Source organism: Canis lupus, chromosome 1, assembly GCF_003254725.2.
Source record: "Canis lupus dingo isolate Sandy chromosome 1, ASM325472v2, whole genome shotgun sequence".
In the NCBI taxonomy this organism is placed as follows: domain Eukaryota; kingdom Metazoa; phylum Chordata; class Mammalia; order Carnivora; family Canidae; genus Canis; species Canis lupus.
This window is the reverse complement of record NC_064243.1, coordinates 37,313,448-37,333,360: the sequence shown is the minus strand read 5'-3', so window position 1 is coordinate 37,333,360 and position 19,913 is coordinate 37,313,448. Positions and strand designations below refer to the sequence as shown.

General features: G+C 35.5%; 1 protein-coding gene across 7 annotated transcripts in view; it reads right to left on the bottom strand.

Annotated features, from left to right (window-relative positions):
- The window catches only part of GRM1 (glutamate metabotropic receptor 1), a 394,410-nt gene that overhangs the window by 255,089 nt on the left and 119,408 nt on the right, over positions 1–19,913 (bottom strand). For all 7 annotated transcript variants that reach the window (XM_025422500.3, XM_049113507.1, XM_025422504.3 and 4 more), the window contains one exon: positions 16,761–17,010. In XM_025422500.3, coding sequence (XP_025278285.1) covers positions 16,761–17,010 — 250 coding nt within the window. The remainder of the gene's footprint in view (positions 1–16,760; positions 17,011–19,913) is intronic.

Below are 19,913 nucleotides of genomic sequence, written 5' to 3'. Positions count from 1 at the left end.
GAAAGAAATGAGAGAATCTAAAATTTTTAAGTTTAAAAAGTGACTCAACCTATTCTATTCTAGCCTGCTGAGTTGTGAGAGAAAATCACAATGGGAATACATGTCAACTCTTGTTACTCCACCAGGTTGGGATTAGGAAATCATTTGTTGGAACAATGCTCTAAAGGTCAGACACAGAAGGTTTACTTACATTGTTGCTTCCTCTCCTGGTGCTGTGTTGGGAAAATAAGATACAGACTTGAAGCCAAATACTTAATACTTTAAGAAGAAAAAAAAGCTCAGACTAAGTCCATTCAGTAATATGACTAAAATTTACAGCTAATATGTATTAGTTTAATGACATGCAGGGAAAATCTATTAAACATTTAAATTCTATTATCTCTGTTCAAGGTTGCAATAGCCCTATATGGTGGGTACTGGTATTGGCACCACTCTGTAGAAAAGTTACAGAATTTACTCAAGGTCTTTTACCAATGAATACGGAAGCTAGGGTTATAATCCAAGTATTTCTGATTTTTATGGCTGCTAGTCAAAAACTATTCTATTAGAGTAATTCTTTGATGTAATTCACTGTTCAATTTAGAGACATGAGTTACTTAAAAAAATTTATATTTTCTAAGAATTTACTAAAACAGCTAATTATTTTATTATATAATAGATACAATCTCCTCACTTGGGCAACATGAAAGAACTATAATATTTCATTTATCTTGAAGGGAAACTTATAGATTTTTCTGTTTTCAAATATTTTTGAACTGTTGATTCTATAGGAGATAGATCTAAGTGATCATCTAAACCAAAATTTTAGTAAGTCAGTATCTCTGAGTCTTCAGCACCAATTTCCTCATCTTAATTGACCAAAGAAGCCCATGAAGAGAGATTAAAACCATACTATGCTTTTTAATTCTAAAAATGAAGGTAAGCCTATTGAAGATCTATTGGTCTGCATGAATTTAAGTCATGATATATTGTAATTACTGTTTTAGAGTTGATGGATCAATAGGCTTACCTTACAATAGCATAGTAATCTTTTATACTTCCCAATATGTGGTTCTATAATTTCTGTTTGACTATTTCTAGTCAAAAGATTCTCATCAACTTTAGAGAAATATATTTTATTGTTGAATAATCATAACTGCCAATATTTATTGTTTACCATGTGTCAGATACTACACTGGATTTATTTAATATTAAGTATGTACTTTTTAAAGATAATTTCTTTATTTGAGAGAGAGAGAGAGAGAAGAGAGAGAGAGCAGGTGGGGGGGCAAAGGGAGAGAAAGAGAGAGAATCTCAAGCAGATTCTTCACTGAGCACGATCCCATGACCCTGAGATCATGACCTAAGCTGAAACCAAGAGTCAGATGCTTAACTGAGTCACTCAAGTGCCCCTCAAGTATGTACTGAATACTCACTAAGTTCCAGGCATTGTTATAGCAGTACTAGAAATTCAGCAATGAGCTAAACAAAGGCCTTATCATGCTTATATTTTATCATTTAATCAACAAGATAACTTAAAAGATGAGTACTATGTTTAGTACCAATATTTGTCTCTTTAAAAGTAAGGAAAGAGGTTTAGAGGTTTTTCCAAAGCCACAATGCTGTTATAATGTATAGATGTATACAAACCAAATGTTGTATGTTTTGTGAAATATAGCAGTATATTTCTTTTTTAAAAAAAGAGTTTATTTATTCATGAGAGACACAGAGAGAAAGAGAGAGAGGCAGAGACATAGGCAGAGGGAGAAGCAGGCTCCATGCAGCGAGCCTGATGTGGGACTTGATCCTGGGACTCCAGGATCATGCCCTGAGCAGAAGGCAGGCGCTAAACCACTGAGTCACCCAGGTGTCCCTATAACAATATGTTTCTAAAGCTTGATATAACCCCTTTTATCTTTAAGGAAGACATCAGCCCTTTCTTATCCCACTAGGAGGATATAGCATTCACATATTATTTTCCTTTTCACAGAAATTGTGCATGAAGAATTGATAATTCCAGTTTGTGATTAAAAAAAATCCAATGAACCAGATATTTTGGATTTATGAGATGAATTCTGCATTTGTACTTATTTGTATTGTATCGTTTTATTTTTACTATTTACCAGTCTAAAGGAATACCTACAAAGTCAAACCAACTTCTATAAAGTAAAAAGTTCCTATGTTGAACACACTGCCATCCTCAAGGTCTTATGGATAATATAAAAACTCTAGCTAAGAAACATCACGTATATAGGTACATCAAGACAAATAGTGACAGGACTTCACAAAGCTTTTTAAATGGATGACATTTAGAAAAACGTAGAGGCTGCAGTGTCTTCTAAATTTTTCAAAAAACTCAAGTGATAACAATGCTAGCAGAGGGTACTTATGTCTTTTAATGGTAGCAACATAAAAGTTTCATTGTGATTCTTGCTTTAACTTTGTTATAGTACCTTCAAAAACAAGACCATAACATGCCTAAGAGCCAAACTCTTATTTTAAAAAGGTGAGCTAATTGCAAGTGCTGTGGTTCTGTTTATACTACTGTAATAGACAGCTTCTAAGATAGTTTTATATTCTGGTATTCATTTTCTCATGCAATTCCCTCCACTTGCAGCACCAGACTTAGTGATAGGCTTCTAATGAATAGAATATAGCAAAAGTAATGGGATATCACTTCCAATGATTAGGTTACCAACAGACCATCCTACTTCTCCCTCTCTTTCTTTTTCTTTCTTTCTTTCTTTCTTTCTTTCTTTCTTTCTTTCTTTCTTTCTTTCTTTCTTTCTTTCGTCTCTCTTGTTCTGTCTTATTGTTTCTCATTCTTTCTCTGGGGAAGCCAAATGTCCTGTGAGTTGCCCCATGGAGAGGCCCATGTGGCAAGAAACCACCTCCAGCAAACAGCCAGCAAGAACCTGAGATCTGGCTAAAGCCAATTGAGTGACTTTGGAAGCATATTCTCACCAACTTGAGCTTTGAGATAACAAGATGCTGAACAGATGATAATTTAGCATTCCACATGTCTTCCTCTACAGAAAGTCAAGCTCAGCAAACACCTTTCTTCACAGAAAACTCCAGACGTAAAGCCTTAGGGATACAAGTATAAATACCACTAATTTAATAACCTGAAGTGTAGTTGATAAACTTGGTTTTATCCTTTTGAAATTGTAAGCTTCATTAAGTGATTTCATAACAATCAACATAAATCTTTGCAATAGGATATAGTGGCAAAAATCATGAAATTGATTTAATAAATTTTAATATTCTACTTTGCAAAACATGCAGGCAAGCTACTCTCCTGTAACACACCTTGGAGATATTACAGATTCAGTCCCAGACCAGTTCAATATAGTGAATATTGCAATAAAGTGAATATTGCAATAAAGTAAGTCAAATTAATTTTCTGGTTTCTCAATGAATATAAAAGTTATGTTTCTACAATACTGTAGAAAGTGTACAATAGCATTATTTCTAAAAAACAATGTATATACCTTAATTTAAAAATACTTTATTACCAAAAAATGTACCCATCATCTGAGCTTTCAGCAAGTCCCAATCTTTTTGCTGATGGAAGGTTTTTTCTCAATGTTGGCTTCTGACTGACCAGGGTGGTGGTTCATGAGGGCTGGGTAGCTGTGGTAATTCCTTGAAATAAGAAAAAAATGAAGTATGCCATACTGATTGACTCTTCCTTCATGAATGATTTCTCTGTAGCATGCTATACTGTTTGATAGCATTTTATTCACATTAGAATTTCTTTCAAAATTGGAGTCAATCCCCCCCAAGCTCTGTCACCGTCTTATAACCATGTTTATGTAGTATTCTAAATCCTTTGTTATTGTTTCAACAATCCTCACAGTATCTTCTCCTGGAGTAGATTCCATCTCAAGAAACCACTTTCTTTGCTTATCCTTAAAAAGCAACTCCTCTTCAATTCAAGTTTTATCATGTGATTGTAGCAATTCAGTCATATCTTCAGGAGTCACTTCTAATTCTAGTTTTCATGCTATTCCTACCACATCTGCAGTTACTTCCTCCACTTTAACCCCTCAAAGTCATCCAGGAGCATCAGAGCCAACTTCTTCCACACTCTTGTTAATGTTGCTATTTTGGCCTCTTCTGATGAATCATGAATGTTCTTAATGGCATCTAGAATGGTGAATTCTTTTCAAAGGGCTTTCAATTTACTTTGCCCAAATCATCAAAGGAATCACTATGCTATACTTTTACAAAAATATATTTCTTAATAATACTTAAAAATTGAAATTACTCCTTTTATCCATGGGTTGCAGAATGGATGTTTCTTAGCACACAAGAAAACATTAATTTCATTGTACATCTCCAACAGAGCTCTTGGGTGACCAGGCACATTATTGGTAAGCAATAATATTTTAAATTAAGTCTTTTTTTCTGAGCAGTAGCTCTCAACGTTAGGCTTAAAATATTCAATAAATCATGCTGTAAACATATGTGCTGTCACCCAGGTGTTGCTGCTCATTTACAGAGCACAGGCAGAGAAGATTTACTGTATTTCTTAAGGGCCCCGAGATTTTCAGAATAATGAATGAGCCTTGGTTTCAACTTTAAGTCACCAGCTGCATTAGCCCCTAGCAAGAGAGTCAGTCTGTCCTTTGAAGCCAGCCATTGACTTCTCTCTAGCTATAAAAGTCTTAGATGGCATCTTTTTCTAATAGAAGGCTATTTCATCTACATTGAAAATCTGTAATTTAATGTAGCCACCTTCATTAATATCTTAGCTAGATCTTCTGGATAACTTGCTGCAGCTTCTACATTAGCATTGCTGCTTCACCTTGTACTTTTATGATATGAACATGGTTTCTTTCCTTAAACTTCATGAACCTACCTTTGCTAGCTTCAAAATTTTCTTTTGCAGTTCTGTCACCTGCTAAGCCTTCACAGATTTGAAGAGAGTGAAGGCCTTTCTCTGGGTTAGGCCTAAGGGAAAGTTATAGCTGGTTTGATCTTCTATCTGGACCACTAAAACTTTCTCCATATCAATAATAAGACTGCTTCACTTTCTTATTATTTGTGTGTTCACTGAATTAACATTTTGAATTTCCTTCAGGAAATTTTACTTTCCATTCACAACTTAGCTAACTGTTTGACACAAGAGGCCTGTCTCAGCATTTGACATGCTCACTAAGCTTAACCATTTCTAGCTTTTGAGTAAAAGGAAGAGCCCTCTTACTTAAAACATTTAGAGGCCATTATAGAGTTCTTAACTGGCTTAATTTTCAATATTAAATCCTATTCCCTGTGTCTCAGGCAGCAGGGAGGCCTGAAAAAAGGGAGCAAGACAGGAGAATGGTTGGTCAGTTGAGTAGTCGGAATACACACATTTATCAATTAAGTTGGCTTTTACATAAATGTGGTTTATAGTGCCTCCAAACAATGACAATAGTAACATCAAAGACTACTGACACAAACCTTCAATTTATAAAAACTGCAGTATCTGTGAAGTGTAATACAGTGAAATGCAATAAAATGAGGTTTGCTTATACTTTGTTACTGAGACAATTTTTGCAATTCCAGCTCCCTTGGGTTTTTAGCTAGCTTTGCAATCTTCAATGGGATTGAATAGAGTGAAATTTTAATAACTATACAATGTGCTACATTTGGTGATGAAGAAAGAAAAAAATATACCTGTTTATCTCCTCATTAGAGAGGAATGCCAAACCTAGAAGTCCTTTAGGTCATAGTTACTGTGTATTCCCATAAATCTCTGAAGCTGCATCTACATTTTGAAAAATTGCCTATGGTACTTTCTAGGGAATACACCTTTGCAGGAAGAAAATTATTACTATGAAAAAAAAGTAAAAATAGAAATTTTCAATGCATGCTTTTTTCAGTCTTCAACGTTATTTTTAAAAATAGGTAGAAACCAAGCTCATCTCCATGAAATATCAGATAAAAAGCAAAGATCCAAATTCTCCCAAATATGAGAACACACCATATATTGGCGTAACTACAACTAGGACTCTGGGTGAGTGCCTCAGGAAAAAACTGTAAATTTCTTTTATGCAAATGTCAGCCTTTCATGGTATATAGCTAAAACTCTGGAATAATCCTCCAATGAGAAGAACTTATTGATTTTTACTCTCTAGAATTGTTAAAGCAGTAATCCTTAATTATTTTACTATTTATCAAAATTATACTGAAGAGAAATGAGACAGGATTAGGATTGCCAAGAGTTAAGGGCTTTCCAGTAGGAAGAATCTTCACACTGGAATACCCCCCTTCCCATCACTTTCACATACTCTGGTCAGAACAAGAAATGAGCTCATATGAAAAGTGATGGTGGTCAAAAGGCAGTTGGGTGACATATCCAAAATGCTGAAAGAATAAGCTGTTGACTAAAAATCTTATACCCAGCAAAACTGTTTTTCAAAAATGAAAGTGAAATGAAGATATTCCCAGATAATCAAACACTGAGTAAACTTATTCCTAAAGGACATACCCCTCAAAAACTATAAATAGAATAAATGTTAAAGGAAATTATTTAGGCTTAAAACAAGTTACCCAAGATAGAAATTCAAAGACACACACACACACACACACACACTGCACAGGTAAAGGTAGTTAAGTAATTATAAAAAATAGCATAAAAGCATATTTCTTCTTCTTTCTACACTTCAGTGAGTTAAAAAGTGATTGTATAAAACAATATGCATATAATTTTATTTGGGTACCTCTAACATAGGGAAATGTAATATATTTAACAACAGCACAAAGGTGGTGGGTAGGAACAAAGTTGTATCTGGTATATAAATGATACCAGAAGGTAACTTGCATCCATAGGGGGAAAAAATGTAGAGAATTAGAAATGGTTAACCAGGCAGAAAATAGAAAAATTCCCATGAATATAAACTTACTCTCTTCTCTCTTATCAGCTTCTGTAGTAGGCATAACTTATCAATCAATAATTATGAAAATGTATTACTAAGTTTTTAACATATATAAATGTAATACATAATAAGAGCACAGAGAAGAAAAAGGAAATAGAGCTTATAAAAGTAACATTGGTATATATCACTGAAAGTAGGTTAGCACAATTTCAAGTGGACTCATAAGTTAAGATTTATATGGTAAGCCCTAGATTAATCACTAAGAAAATAAATTTTTTAAATATAGTGAAAAAATGATTAAAGGAGTAATAGAGGAACAAAAAGACATGAAACATTGGAAAACAAAATGTAAAATGCTACATGTAACTCCCACTATATCAATAATTACATTATATGAGAAAGGACTAAACAATTCAATCAAAGGGTAGAGATTGTAAGTCTAGATTTAAAAAGATCAACTACAAAAAAAAAAAAATAAATAAAAAAAAAATAAAAAATAAAAAAAAAAAAATAAAATAAAATAAAAAGATCAACTACATGCTATCTACAGGAAATATTTTATATACAATATAAATATGTTGAAAATAAAAGAATAGAAAAAGATATACAATGTAAACAGCAATCATTAAAAGACTGGAATAGCTATACTCATATCAGGAAAAAAAGTAAGCTTTAAAACAAAGAGTCACTTGATATAAAGAGGAATATTTTCTAAGGATAAAAACAGCACTCTATCAGGAAGATATAGCTATTAAAAACAAACATACAGCCAGCAAGAGAAACTCAAAATACATGAAACAAAAACTAAGCTAAAGGAGAAAACTGACATTCAACGATATTTGGAGGCTTCAATACCCCATTTTTCATAATGGATAGAACTATACAGAATATCAACAGGAAAAAGAAGACTTTAAAAACAATATAAAGAAACTGGACCTAACAGGCATTTATAGAACCCTCAACCCAAGAAAAATAGAATACAAAGTCATCTTAAGTGCACTTGAAATATTCTCCAGGGCACAGCATATGCTAGGCAATAGAACAAGCCTTAAAAACGTAAAAGGAATGAAGTCACACAAAAATGTTCTTAATTATACTGAAATGAGTTTAGAAGGTGAAAAGCACAATATCTGAAATAAAAAATGCACATGATGGAAGTAAGAACAGATTAGACACAGCAAATAAATAAATAAAATAAAATCTGTGTACTCAAAGTCATAGCAATAGAAATTGTAGAAAATAAAGTAAAAAAAAAAAAAAGAGAAGTGAAAAAAGACACATAATTTTCCTGTATGAAAACATCAAGCAATCAAACATACATATAATTGGAGCCCAGACAAAAAGAAAAGAAAGGCATAAACAAAAAAAATATTTGAGGACATAATAGCCAATTATTTTCCAAATTTGATTTGAAAAAATCTATGAACCACATCAAGGCTTATAATCAAATTCCTGAAAAATAGGGATAAAAAGATATGCTTAACACAATCAGAGATTAAAAATACACATTCAAGGAACAAAGAATTATAGGAGATTTTTCATTAGAAGCTATGCAAGTCAAAATATAACTGAATAATATCTAAGTATTGGAAGTAAAAAATAGCAACAATCAACTTAGAATTCCATACCAGGTAAATGTTTTTTAATTAAGATAAAGTAAAAACATTACCAACAAAAAGGTGGAGAAAATTTATTTCAGCAGCCCAGCCTCACAAGCAATGTTAAAAGAAATTCTTCAGAGAGAAGGAAAATAATGCTGAAGAAAATATGGGTATACACAAAGGATGAGAAAGTAATTGTGTAGCTAATTATAGAAAATAATTGTTCTCATTTTTAGTTTCTTAGACAATTGATGAAGCAAAAATAATAGTGTATTTTATACTTTATGATAGGTTTAGAAGTAACATATATAACAATAGAACATATATCAAGAGGGAGAAATAGAAAATACTGCTATGTAGTTCTTATACTATTTGTAATGTGGTTATAATATTCTTGGAATGTGGACATTAATAAAGAAATATATTCTAAACCCCAGATCAACTATTCATAAAAAAATAAAGAAGCGTAGTTAGTAAGTCAAAGATAAAGATAAAATGGAATGCTAAAAATGTTTAATTAATATACAGGCATGTATATGCAATTGTTGGTAACAAGTAGTAGGCCATTTTAATGGATAAATGATAATCCTTTCAACAAAACAGTTCTGTAACACTGGAACAACTGGATATTTTTAGGTTAAAAAATGTATTCACTCTTATCTCACAACATGTATGAAAATTAACTCCAAATATATAATTTAATCATATATCTACATATAGAAAGAAACACTATAAAACTTCTACAAAATTGTGATGTTGAACTAAATGCCATCTTTGATAGAGCACAACAAACATAAAAGAAGAAATTGATAACTGGACTTTGAAAATTTAAACTATTCTATCTTCCAATGATCCTGTTGACAAAATCAAATTTTCAGACATATACTAAGAGAAAATATATGCTATATCTGTATATTATAAATGATTTGGGTCCAGAAATTATAAAGAACTTTTGCAACTTCATAATAAGACTAACAACCTGGTAACAAGATAAACATATATGTCTATAAAATATTTCACTAAGAAAGATATTAAAATGGCAAATAAGCACATAAAAATGTTCAACGTTATTAGTCATTATAAAAATGCAAATTAGTACCACAAAGAGATGCCACTGCCCACTCACCAGAATAGTTAAAAGTAAAAAAGACTCACAATACTATTTTGGTAAAGATGTAAAGGAATGAGAACTTTCATACATCACTAGTGGAACTGCAAAATTGTATAGCCACTTCAGAAAATAGTTTGGCACTTTCTTATAAAGCAGCTTAAAAAGTTAAATATATACTTACCATGTGACCCATAATCTCACCCCTAGATATTTAAGAAAATTTATATGTACACACAAAGGTGCATACATGAATGTTTATAGCTGCATTATTCATTATAATCAAAACTGTAAATGATCCAAATGTTCATCAATAGGAGAATGGATAAGCAAATTGAAGCAATAAAGAAGCTACTAATATGTACCATTGCATGAGTGTATCTCAAAAGCACTTCACCAACTAAAAGAAGTCAGACACAAAAGATTACATTCTATGTGATTTCCTCTATACAAAATTCTAGAAAAGGCAAAGTAATAACAGAAAGCAGCTGATGAGCAATTCAGTCATCGGAACCCAATCCCACAATCAGAAAGAAATAGTAGTTCACTGTTCAGCCCTGGGCAACTTGGAGATGACTAGACTAATCTGCCACATGTCTAGAGGCTTCCTACTCTGTATCTTGATTAGTCAGAAAACTAGAACATGATTATACTTTCATAGGGCAGGTGGATAGGGCAGTTTGAGTGGCAGGTGAGAACAGAAATACAGGAAATAGAGCTACAAATAGAGCTACAAAAATTATTACTATTACTACTACTGTCAATATTATTATTTACTACTCCCAGATATATCTTTACTTTTGAAAAAAATCTTGAAGGCAAATACATTTTAAGAAATTAAAAAAAAAATAAAAATACACTAGAGCCAAAGTGGCAGGATAATAGGCAGTAAAGTTAAACCTCGCTTCATCTTTCCTTTCAAATAGGAAATTGTTCCTGAGAACAATTCATTCATAGTAAATGCCACCTCAGTGCAAAGCACAGATGTAAGCATCACAGGGTAGCGGTTCTGAAGCTTAACTCATCTTCAGTCTTTAAAAAAGAAGATCCAAAGTCCTTCACCAAGAAATTCTATTGATGATCTCAGGTGGGATGCAAGAATCTCCTTTTGTAAATGCCCCTGCTGCTTCTTGTGTGCAGTCAGATTGCAATCAGACTATCACAAGAACTACAAAAAAATGTACTAAGATAAATTCCCTGTTGTCTTCAATCAGTCTCAAACACAAACTAGACTAAATCATAATGACTTCCTTTTTCATCCATTCAAATTGAGCCAGTGCCTTATTGATAGAGGGTATCCAAAACCCTTCAGTGTTTTAGTACCTTAAAGGCAAGTAGAGACCAAAATATTAATTTTCAGTTTTCAGATGAACATTATCTGAAATAGGTATTGGTATAAGGGAAGAGTTAATTATTAAAACACAAATCAGCCACCCAATTATTGTGAAAATCCTAAGCATTTCTGTGGATGAAATCTATGCTCAAAATATTTGTTCAATATCCTACAAGTCATGTTTATTCTTCAGAGTACTCTAAACTAAAGCCCCTGTCCTTCCCTAGAACACATTTCTCACAGACTTTTTCTAACAGTGTAATCTTCCACAAAGTTCTCATTAATCTGTCTGTGGAGGAGGAGTGTTTTAAGGAAGGTATTGCCTGTCAGCAGGCTATCATTCTCTGCCCTTGGGAACCCAGAGATGGCCAGGTTATGTATCTGTAAGCCAGGACCATCAGGCATCAGAAAAAGCCCATCAGCTTTGCCAGGCTCTTGATTATAATCCATTTTGGTGGAGGTCACACTTCATTGAAAGTCCACATTTGCTTTACAATATATAACCTTTGCAATTTTGTCTGAAGGCTGAAAACTTTAGATATTTTCCCCATTTTTTTTTCATAATGGAAAGATGAAATCTAAAACAATTCATTAAAAAAAAAACGTGTGAAACATAACACCATGGTATATCATCTTGTTTCAAGGGTATAAAGGTCATTTTTCCAAATATGTGTTCTGGAAGAAAAAGACAAAAACCTGATTTGTAAAAAACAAAACAAACAAACAAAAACAGGTATTTCTTTTGTTTTGTACCTTCTTTAAAGGTAAAGCAAATTGTTCCTTTCCAGTTATTTTTTAAAAAATATGTACTTAATGTTGTTTGTTACTTTCAACTCAAAAACCAGAATTTTTGTGTCAGAATTTTTGTGGATCAAGTTTTAGAAGGAATTTCTCTGCAGTAATAGATTATGGAAAGTGAGTCTATGGGTTAGAAGATAAGAGTTGGGAGAGATGATAGATAAACAGCCCACACCGATAAGGGATAGGCATTTGAAACGTAAGGACTCTATACTTATAATTTGAATGGCCAGGATATAGTAGGGAGATGTGGCAAAACGAAAGGTTATTGACTTCATTGTCTTTATTGGATGTTTCTTTTGTATAGTGGAGAAATTAGATGAGGTCATAATCCAATAAAGGGGGCGAGGACATATACATTTGATTCTGAGAATCATGTCAAAAGAAGTAATTTCATAGAACCAAGATGGAACTTTCTTTCGTATAATGATTAATTGTGGTTGGTTGACTTATTTGGTGACAATGTTCTGTCAATTTGTCCAAAGTCAAAGGTTTGACTGTTCTGTGGGTCTGCTGGCTACATTCTATGACCATGTTAAGACACTAATACTGACCAGCTGTATTCAACAAATTGTCCTGATTTTAATAAGGTGATGGGTAAGAAAATGTAAGTGGATTAATCTAAATTCATGAAACTTAGAAAACTTTAGAGACTTTAGAAAAATAAAATCTAGGAGGGAGATATATTGACAAGACTGCACATACAGCTAGAAGTTGCAACTTGATACTAGACTATAACCCTTACAGACATGCCTGCAGAAATGAGAGAATCAAGCCCACCAAATGCCCATTGCTATGAGGGACAGAGAAGCATTTGGAATAGAATTCATCCTTCAGAAAGTGGGAGAATCAAACAACTGAAGGGAAAGCTTATTCTAGGTATGATGTAGTGTTACTCCTTGGCCAGGTTCCCTGTTCAGCTCTCAGGGACTCATATCTGATGTCATATCTCTCCCAGGGAAGGAAGATAACTGTGAACCAAGAATGAGAAAAGGTCATTTCCCCCAAAATCCTCTGAGATATAAGAGTAACAGCCAATATCACTCTGATAGACCCTCACAGAATATATCCCAGAAAGGCAGAGAAGCAGCAAGTGTGGCATAGTTTTGGTATCTCAAGGGCTCCATGTATCATTGGCAATAACCACTGGTACAGGGAACTTCATTATGATGACAGGTCCTAGGATGTGACAGTAGGATTCAACACAGGTAGAGAAAGATAGGAATAAAAAAGGTAGACCTCACATGTAGCTGACCTCTTCATGAGCAAGCATGCATGGGACTCGGAAATACTTGTATGAGCACAGCTGTATTTCAGGTAAGCAAGAGCCAGAGAGGTACGTTTACACTGCCAACTTTGCTCAGCTTTTAAATAATGATGATGGAATGAATCCTTTACACTCCAATTACTCACTGCAACATTTTGTATAATTATATTTCACAATTAGGCAGTCCGTATAACCCTAAGCTCACATATTTGCCACATCTCTTTAAGATCTCCAGAATCTGGGATCTCTGGGTGGCGCAGGGTTTGGCGCCTGCCTTAGGCCCAGGGTGTGATCCTGAAGACCCGGGATCGAATCCCACGTCGGGCTCCCGGTGCATGGAGCCTGCTTCTCCCTCTGCCTGTGTCTCTGCCTCTCTCTCTCTCTCTCTCTCTCTCTCTGTGTGACTATCATAAATAAAAATTAAAAAAAAAGATCTCCAGAATCCATGCAGATAGCGTCTTTATGGATATCAAAGAGAATGAATTCTGAAAAAGCAGACAACTGTTTTTTGAAAATGGTAAAAATGAGAATATTATTAAAACAAGTATCCTTCCTAAAAGCAGTCATTTTACAAAATTAATAAAAAGGACTGAATATCTGCAGGTCGCCTGTCCTAGTACCTATATTACCATCCTTATTCTGAACAACACTTCAACAATGCTGCTTACCTCCTTTTCACTCATGAGGAAGTAATATTTCTTTTTTTTGTATATTTTTATGGGAGTTCGATTTGCCAACATATCGTGATATACCCAGTGCTCATCCCGTCAAGTGCCCCCCTCAGAGCCTGCCACCTATTCACCCCATCCCCCCACCCACCTCCTCTTCCACTACCCCTTGTTACTTTCCCAGAGTTAGAAGTCTCTCATCTTCTGTCACCCTCACTGATATTTCCCACTCATTTTCTCTCCTGTCCCCTTTAATCCCTTTCACTATTTTTTATATTCCCCATACGAATGAAATCATATAATTTTTGTCCTTCTCTGATTGATTTACTTCACTCAGCATAATACCCTCTAGTTCTATCCATGTTGAAGCAAATGGTGGGTATTCGCCAATTCTAATGGCTGAGTAATATTCCATTATATATACAGACCACATCTTCTTTATCCACTCATCTTTCAAGGCTCCTTCCACAGTTTGCTATTGTGGACATTGCTGCTATAAACATTGGGGTGCATGTGTCTCGGTTTTCACTGCATCTGTATCTTTGGGGTAAATACCCAGCAGTGCAATTGCTGGGTCACAGGGTAGTCCTATTTTTAACTCTTTGAGCACAGTGTTTTCCAGAGTGGCTGCACCAGTTCACATTCCCACCAACAGTACAAGAGGGTTCCCCTTTCTCCACATCCTCTCCAACATTTGTTGTTTCCTGTCTTGTTAATTTTCCCCATTCTCACTGGTGTGAGGTGGTATCTCATTGTGGTTTTGATTTGTATTTACCTGATGGCAAGTGATGCAGAGCATTTCCTCATGTGCTTGTTGGCCTTTGGTGAAATTTCTGTTTATGTCTTTTGCCCATTTCATGACTGGATTGTTTATTTCTTTGCTGTTGAGTTTAATAACAAGTTCTTTATAGATCTTGGGTACTAGCCCTTTATCTGGTATGTCATTTGCAAATATCTTCTCCCACTCTGTAGGCTGTCTTTTAGTTTTGTTGACTGTTTCTTTTGCTGTGCAGAAGCTTTTTATCTTGATGAAGTCCCAATAGTTCATCTTTGCTTTTGTTTTCCTTGCCTTCATAGATGTATCTTGCAAGAAGTTGCTGTGGCCAAGTTCAAAAAAAGTGTTGCCTGTGTACTCCTCTAGGATTTCGATGGATTCTTGTCTCACATTTATATCTTTCAACCATTTTGAGTTTATCTTTGTGTATGGTGCAAGAGAATGGTCTGGTTTCATTCTTCTGCATGTGGCTGTCCAATTTTCCCAGCACCATTTATTGAAGAGTCTGTCCTTTTTCCAGTGGATAGTCTTTACTGCTTTGTCGAATATTAGTTGACCATAGAGTTGAGGGCCCATTTCTAGGTTCTCTATTTGATTCCATTGATCTATATGTCTGTTTTTGTGCCAGTACCACAGTGTCTTGATGACCACTGCTTTGTAGTACAACTTGAAATCCGGCATTGTGATGCCCCCGGCTCTGGTTTTCTTTTTCAATATTCCCCTGGCTATTCGGGGTCTTTTCTGATTCCACACAAACCATAAGATGATTTGTTCCAACTCTCTGAAGAAAGTCCATGGTATTTTGATAGGGATTGCACTGAATGTGTGAATTGCTCTGGGTAGCATAGACATTTTCACAATATTAATTCTTCCAATCCATGAGCATGGAATATTTTTCCATCTCTTTGTATCTTCCTCAATTTCTTTCAGAAGTGTTCTGTAATATTTCTTTTTTAATACTTGCTTCTAAGACTTGCTTTCTTAGGTGGCTCCACACAACTGCACTGTGTTGAAGAAGCCAAAATGATATTTTGTGGCAGTGCGCCAATTTTACTCAAATTCAATAATTTTATTCATCTTGAATTATATATATTTTTATAGATTTTTATTTATTTACTCATGAGAGACACACACAGGCAGAGACACAGGCAGAGGGAGAAGAAGGCTCTATGCAAGGAGCCTTACATTGGACTCGATCCTGGGTCTCCAGGATCATGCCCTGGGCTGAAAGTGGCGCTAAGCCACTGAGCCAACCAGGCTGCCTGAATTCTACTTTGATCTTGAATCTATATCTTCTCATGCAAGAGTATTTCTTTGTTTCTTTATTTATTTAGTTGCATTTATATCCCATCTTTTATCTCAAAGTTTTTGAAGTATCCTGTACCTCTAGTTCCAGATGATGATGAGATTATTGTTACTATATCACAGTCGTTACAAGTTCAAAGACAGAGGAAGGGTCTGGAGAGGATGTGCACACCATTATTACTCAGTTTCCTACAGAAGAGGATCAGTGTTTGAGTTATTTCAACAGGTGACCTATGGACTGTATTCTAGCCAGTAGAGGAGATAGCAAGAGAAAAAGCAATCTGGAAATCAGTATGACAGTCATGCATCAGTGAAGGCTTTTTTTGGCAAACTCAGTAGATTCCTTGGAAAAATTTAGCAGTTCCTTGGTTCAATATTATAAGTTGGCAAATTAAACAACATATCTGTTATGTCAAAAACTATACGAAAAATACAATGATACTGAAAATCTATTCCTGCACAAATAAAGATGATCTAGAAAGAAGAGCAGAGATTTTGGAAGCCACCGCCTGCTATTTCAGAAGTTGCATGCTGAAAGCATCACTCAGCCATCTCATGCATGTAAAAGAGCACATTATCAAGTTCCAAAATTCAGCTGCATATTTTCACTTGCATTAGTCAGCCTAAATTTCGTATCCTAATATATATTTCCATCTTCACTGCTACCCTCCATCCACCAATACTCCATTAAGTTTCTTATGCTTAGGAAGTGTGAAGACATAAGCATGTGCGTGGTTTGGTGGCTGGAGGGCCAGAAGCACATGAAAGTAATAATTCTTCAGAACAAAACATTCTGACAACAACTTCCCACCTTTTTCTGAAGTAGTCTCATCATCCTTTCATTCACTATCCTGCTCTTGCCTTGCAGGAAAATGATAGCCTCAACTCTCCATGATCCAGAGCTAAGGTTCAGCCCAGCAGAGCATATCTCACCCTCTTTGGAGTCAGGAAATCCAGATTTGTGATAGAAACATATGTGGGCCAAAGTGTGATGTGTGTGCACATGTGCCTGTGTAAGAGAGAGAAAGAGAGAGAAGGAGCAAGAGAGAGAGAGATTTACCTTCCAATGAGCGAGAACTCTCCCACGACGCCCAGGCGCCTCATAGCACTCAGGAGGCCTCGAACTGTCATGCCTTCACAGAAGCAGACCACCACTCTGGCCTTGGGAAGCCTCTCCCGGAGCTTGCGCAGGAGTCGGTCAAAGCTCTTTTCCCCAGCATTGCTGTAGATTTTGTCTGAATGCGCGATGCAGAGGCCTTCCTGGGCAGCCAGCTCTTTGAAAGCATCCATTCCACTCTCCCCATAATTCCCTGTCCAGAAACAATCAGCAGATGTTCAAGACAACCTGGCAGTGCAGCACTTATAAGCTGGAATAAAGACTCATTAGTCACAGGGAATGAAGAAGACAGATTTGCAAATAATTTGTAAATATAACTGGAACTGAAGGAAGATCTGGATGGATTCAAGAGAGTCATCAAATGTAATCAAACCACCAACACTGAGAAGATAATGAGAAACTATTTAATCAGGGTATCCACAGTGAAACAAGTTTTTAGAAATGAAGGACTACTGCTCTATTTTACAACAGTTATCAGTAGCGGTTGTCATAGATTTTAGCAACGTGGGAGAGATTGTCACATTAGGGGTAGGAGGTCAACCAGAACAATGAGAAGGCCTCTTCATTTGAGGGCTCACTTCTGCTAGCTGCCGTTAAGAGGCAGACTCTCATGGTGATAGCAAACCCTACAACATTTTATGAAGAGTAAGCAAAACAAATGGAACACCTGGCCAGGCCAGAATAAGCAGACAAGAAGTAGCTACACGGTTTAGTCAAAATCTACCACCCTCTGATGAAATGACAGGATTATGAGAGATTTGGCTTTATGTTCTGATTTTTATTTTAATCTCATTCTCAGAATAAAATATACTTTAAAAAACTAAGAACTCATAAAAATCAGTGTAATAAATCAAATAGCACATTGTGCCAATTTCCCATTTCTCTATTTCACTGATGACTTTAGCCCCCATCTTTGTGTCCTCTATACGAATTCTTTCCCCAAGTTTGGGGATTTTGACACCTGTGTCAATCATCCAATACCATGTCCTCCATGTTTCTCAACCCCCTCCAACCAATGATATTTCCTATAACTCACCTACTTTTCATGGTCACACTTTTGACCTTGTTGTCACAAATATTTCTCATATCTCTGGAAGCAGATGTCAAACATCCCAGTCTCTGTTTATCCCCTTTTGTTTTTTAAGTTCATTTATTCTATTACCCCCACTCCAACATTTATTCAACCTTGTCAAAACCTCAAATCCATTCACCCTCCATCTTTCTTTCCATTCTCCCACTCATTTGCCTCTTAGCCCATCATATGTCATAGCCTAGCCTCATGATCTTTCCCTTACAAATTCTTTAATTGCCTTGTGTTTTCCTGACAAAATCCCAATACTAGTTAAAGCTAACCATTTACCTATTCCATGTCTATACCTGAGGACCTAAGTATGCCTAGAAAAAGCTCAAAATCTTGGTGACTGGTTTTATTTAAAATTCGTGATGGATGCCCTGCGTGGCTCAGTGGTTGAGCACCTGCCTTTGGCTCAGGGTGTGATCCTATAGTTCCAGGATTGAGTCTCACATTCGGGTCCCTACAGGGAGCCTGCCTCTCCCTCTGCCTACATCTCTGCCTCTCTCCGTGTGTCTCTCACGAATAAATAAAAAAAAAATCTTTAAAAAAAATTCATGAGCATTCATGTCAAAAGGGGCATTCAGTAGTGCAAGGAAATTATACTATATCTCCTCCATAAATAAAATCTCCTCATCTCTAACATGATTATTTCATCTTTACTCTTCCCTCCTTAAATTTCCAAACTACTGACCCCACCTCTGATCCTCATCTCAGCTGGGATCCTCATTTCATATTTCAATAAGGACACAGAAATAACTAACTCAGCTATACATTAATCTACAAAGCTTTCTTTGTTGGCACTTATTTCTCTGGCATTCCTCCTGTTGCAAATTTGAAGTATTTCCCTCGCAGGATAGAGTCAACTCCTACTCATAAACACTTAGGTCTCCTTGTTTTTTTGTCTATTCAAGAACTTTCTCTGGCTATTGTCCCCTCTCTTTTGTAAAAAATCAATTATTTCATTCTAATGGTGTCAATCAAAAATTAAAAATTAAACTTTTGTGCTCTTTTCTCCACTTGAGATGCTACCTCATTCAATAGTCCTGCTCACAACAATGATAAAAAGCTGGGTCAATGTGTTTGCTTCATCATCTCCCATTCTTTTTGTTGTTGTTGTATATTTTTTTATTGGAGTTCGATTTGCCAACATATAGTATAACACCCAGTGCTCATCCTGTCAAGTGCCCCCTCAGTGCCTGTCACCCAGTCACCCCATTCCCCCTCCTACCTCCCCTTCCATTACCCCTTGTTGGTTTCCCAGAGTTAGAAGCCTCTCATGTTCTATCACCGTGTCTGATATTTCCCACTCATTTTCTCTCCTTTCCCCTTTAATCCCTTTCACTATATTTTATATTCCCTGAATGAATGAAACCATATAATGTTTGTCCTTCTCCGATTGGCTTACTTCACTCAGCATAATACCGTCCAGTTCTATCCACATTGAAACAAATGGTGGGCATTCCATTCCATTCTTCTCAGAATCTTCTCCTATCAAACTCTTCTCTTGTCAAGGTCACAAAAAATTTCCCTGTTGTCTATCTCATGATCTGTTCTCTGTCTTCATCTTCATTAATCATGCAGCTGCACTCAACAGCTGACCACATCCTCCTTCAAACACTTTATTCTCTCAGTCTCTGTGACACACCCTCTCATGGTTTACTTACCAGTTTACACTGACTACTCTTCAATGTATGGGCTAGATTTTCCTCCTCTGCTCAACTTTGAATATTCTCATGCCACAACCTGGTCTCTTCTTTATCTATATCTCACAGTAAGTACACTCATTCAGTCACATTCCTTCAAATGCCATTTGAATATTATAGTTGAATCCCAAATATAGGTTGTCAGACTAGATTGTCCTTTGGAGCAAAAGATTAGAATATTGGGTTGCATCCTTGATATATCCATTTATAGACATCTCAAACTTAATGTATCTGAAACAGAATTTTTTTCCCTCTCCAACTTGCAAATCTGCTCTTTCCACACATCTGCTGTTAGTAAATTATGCAATTACCCACCAC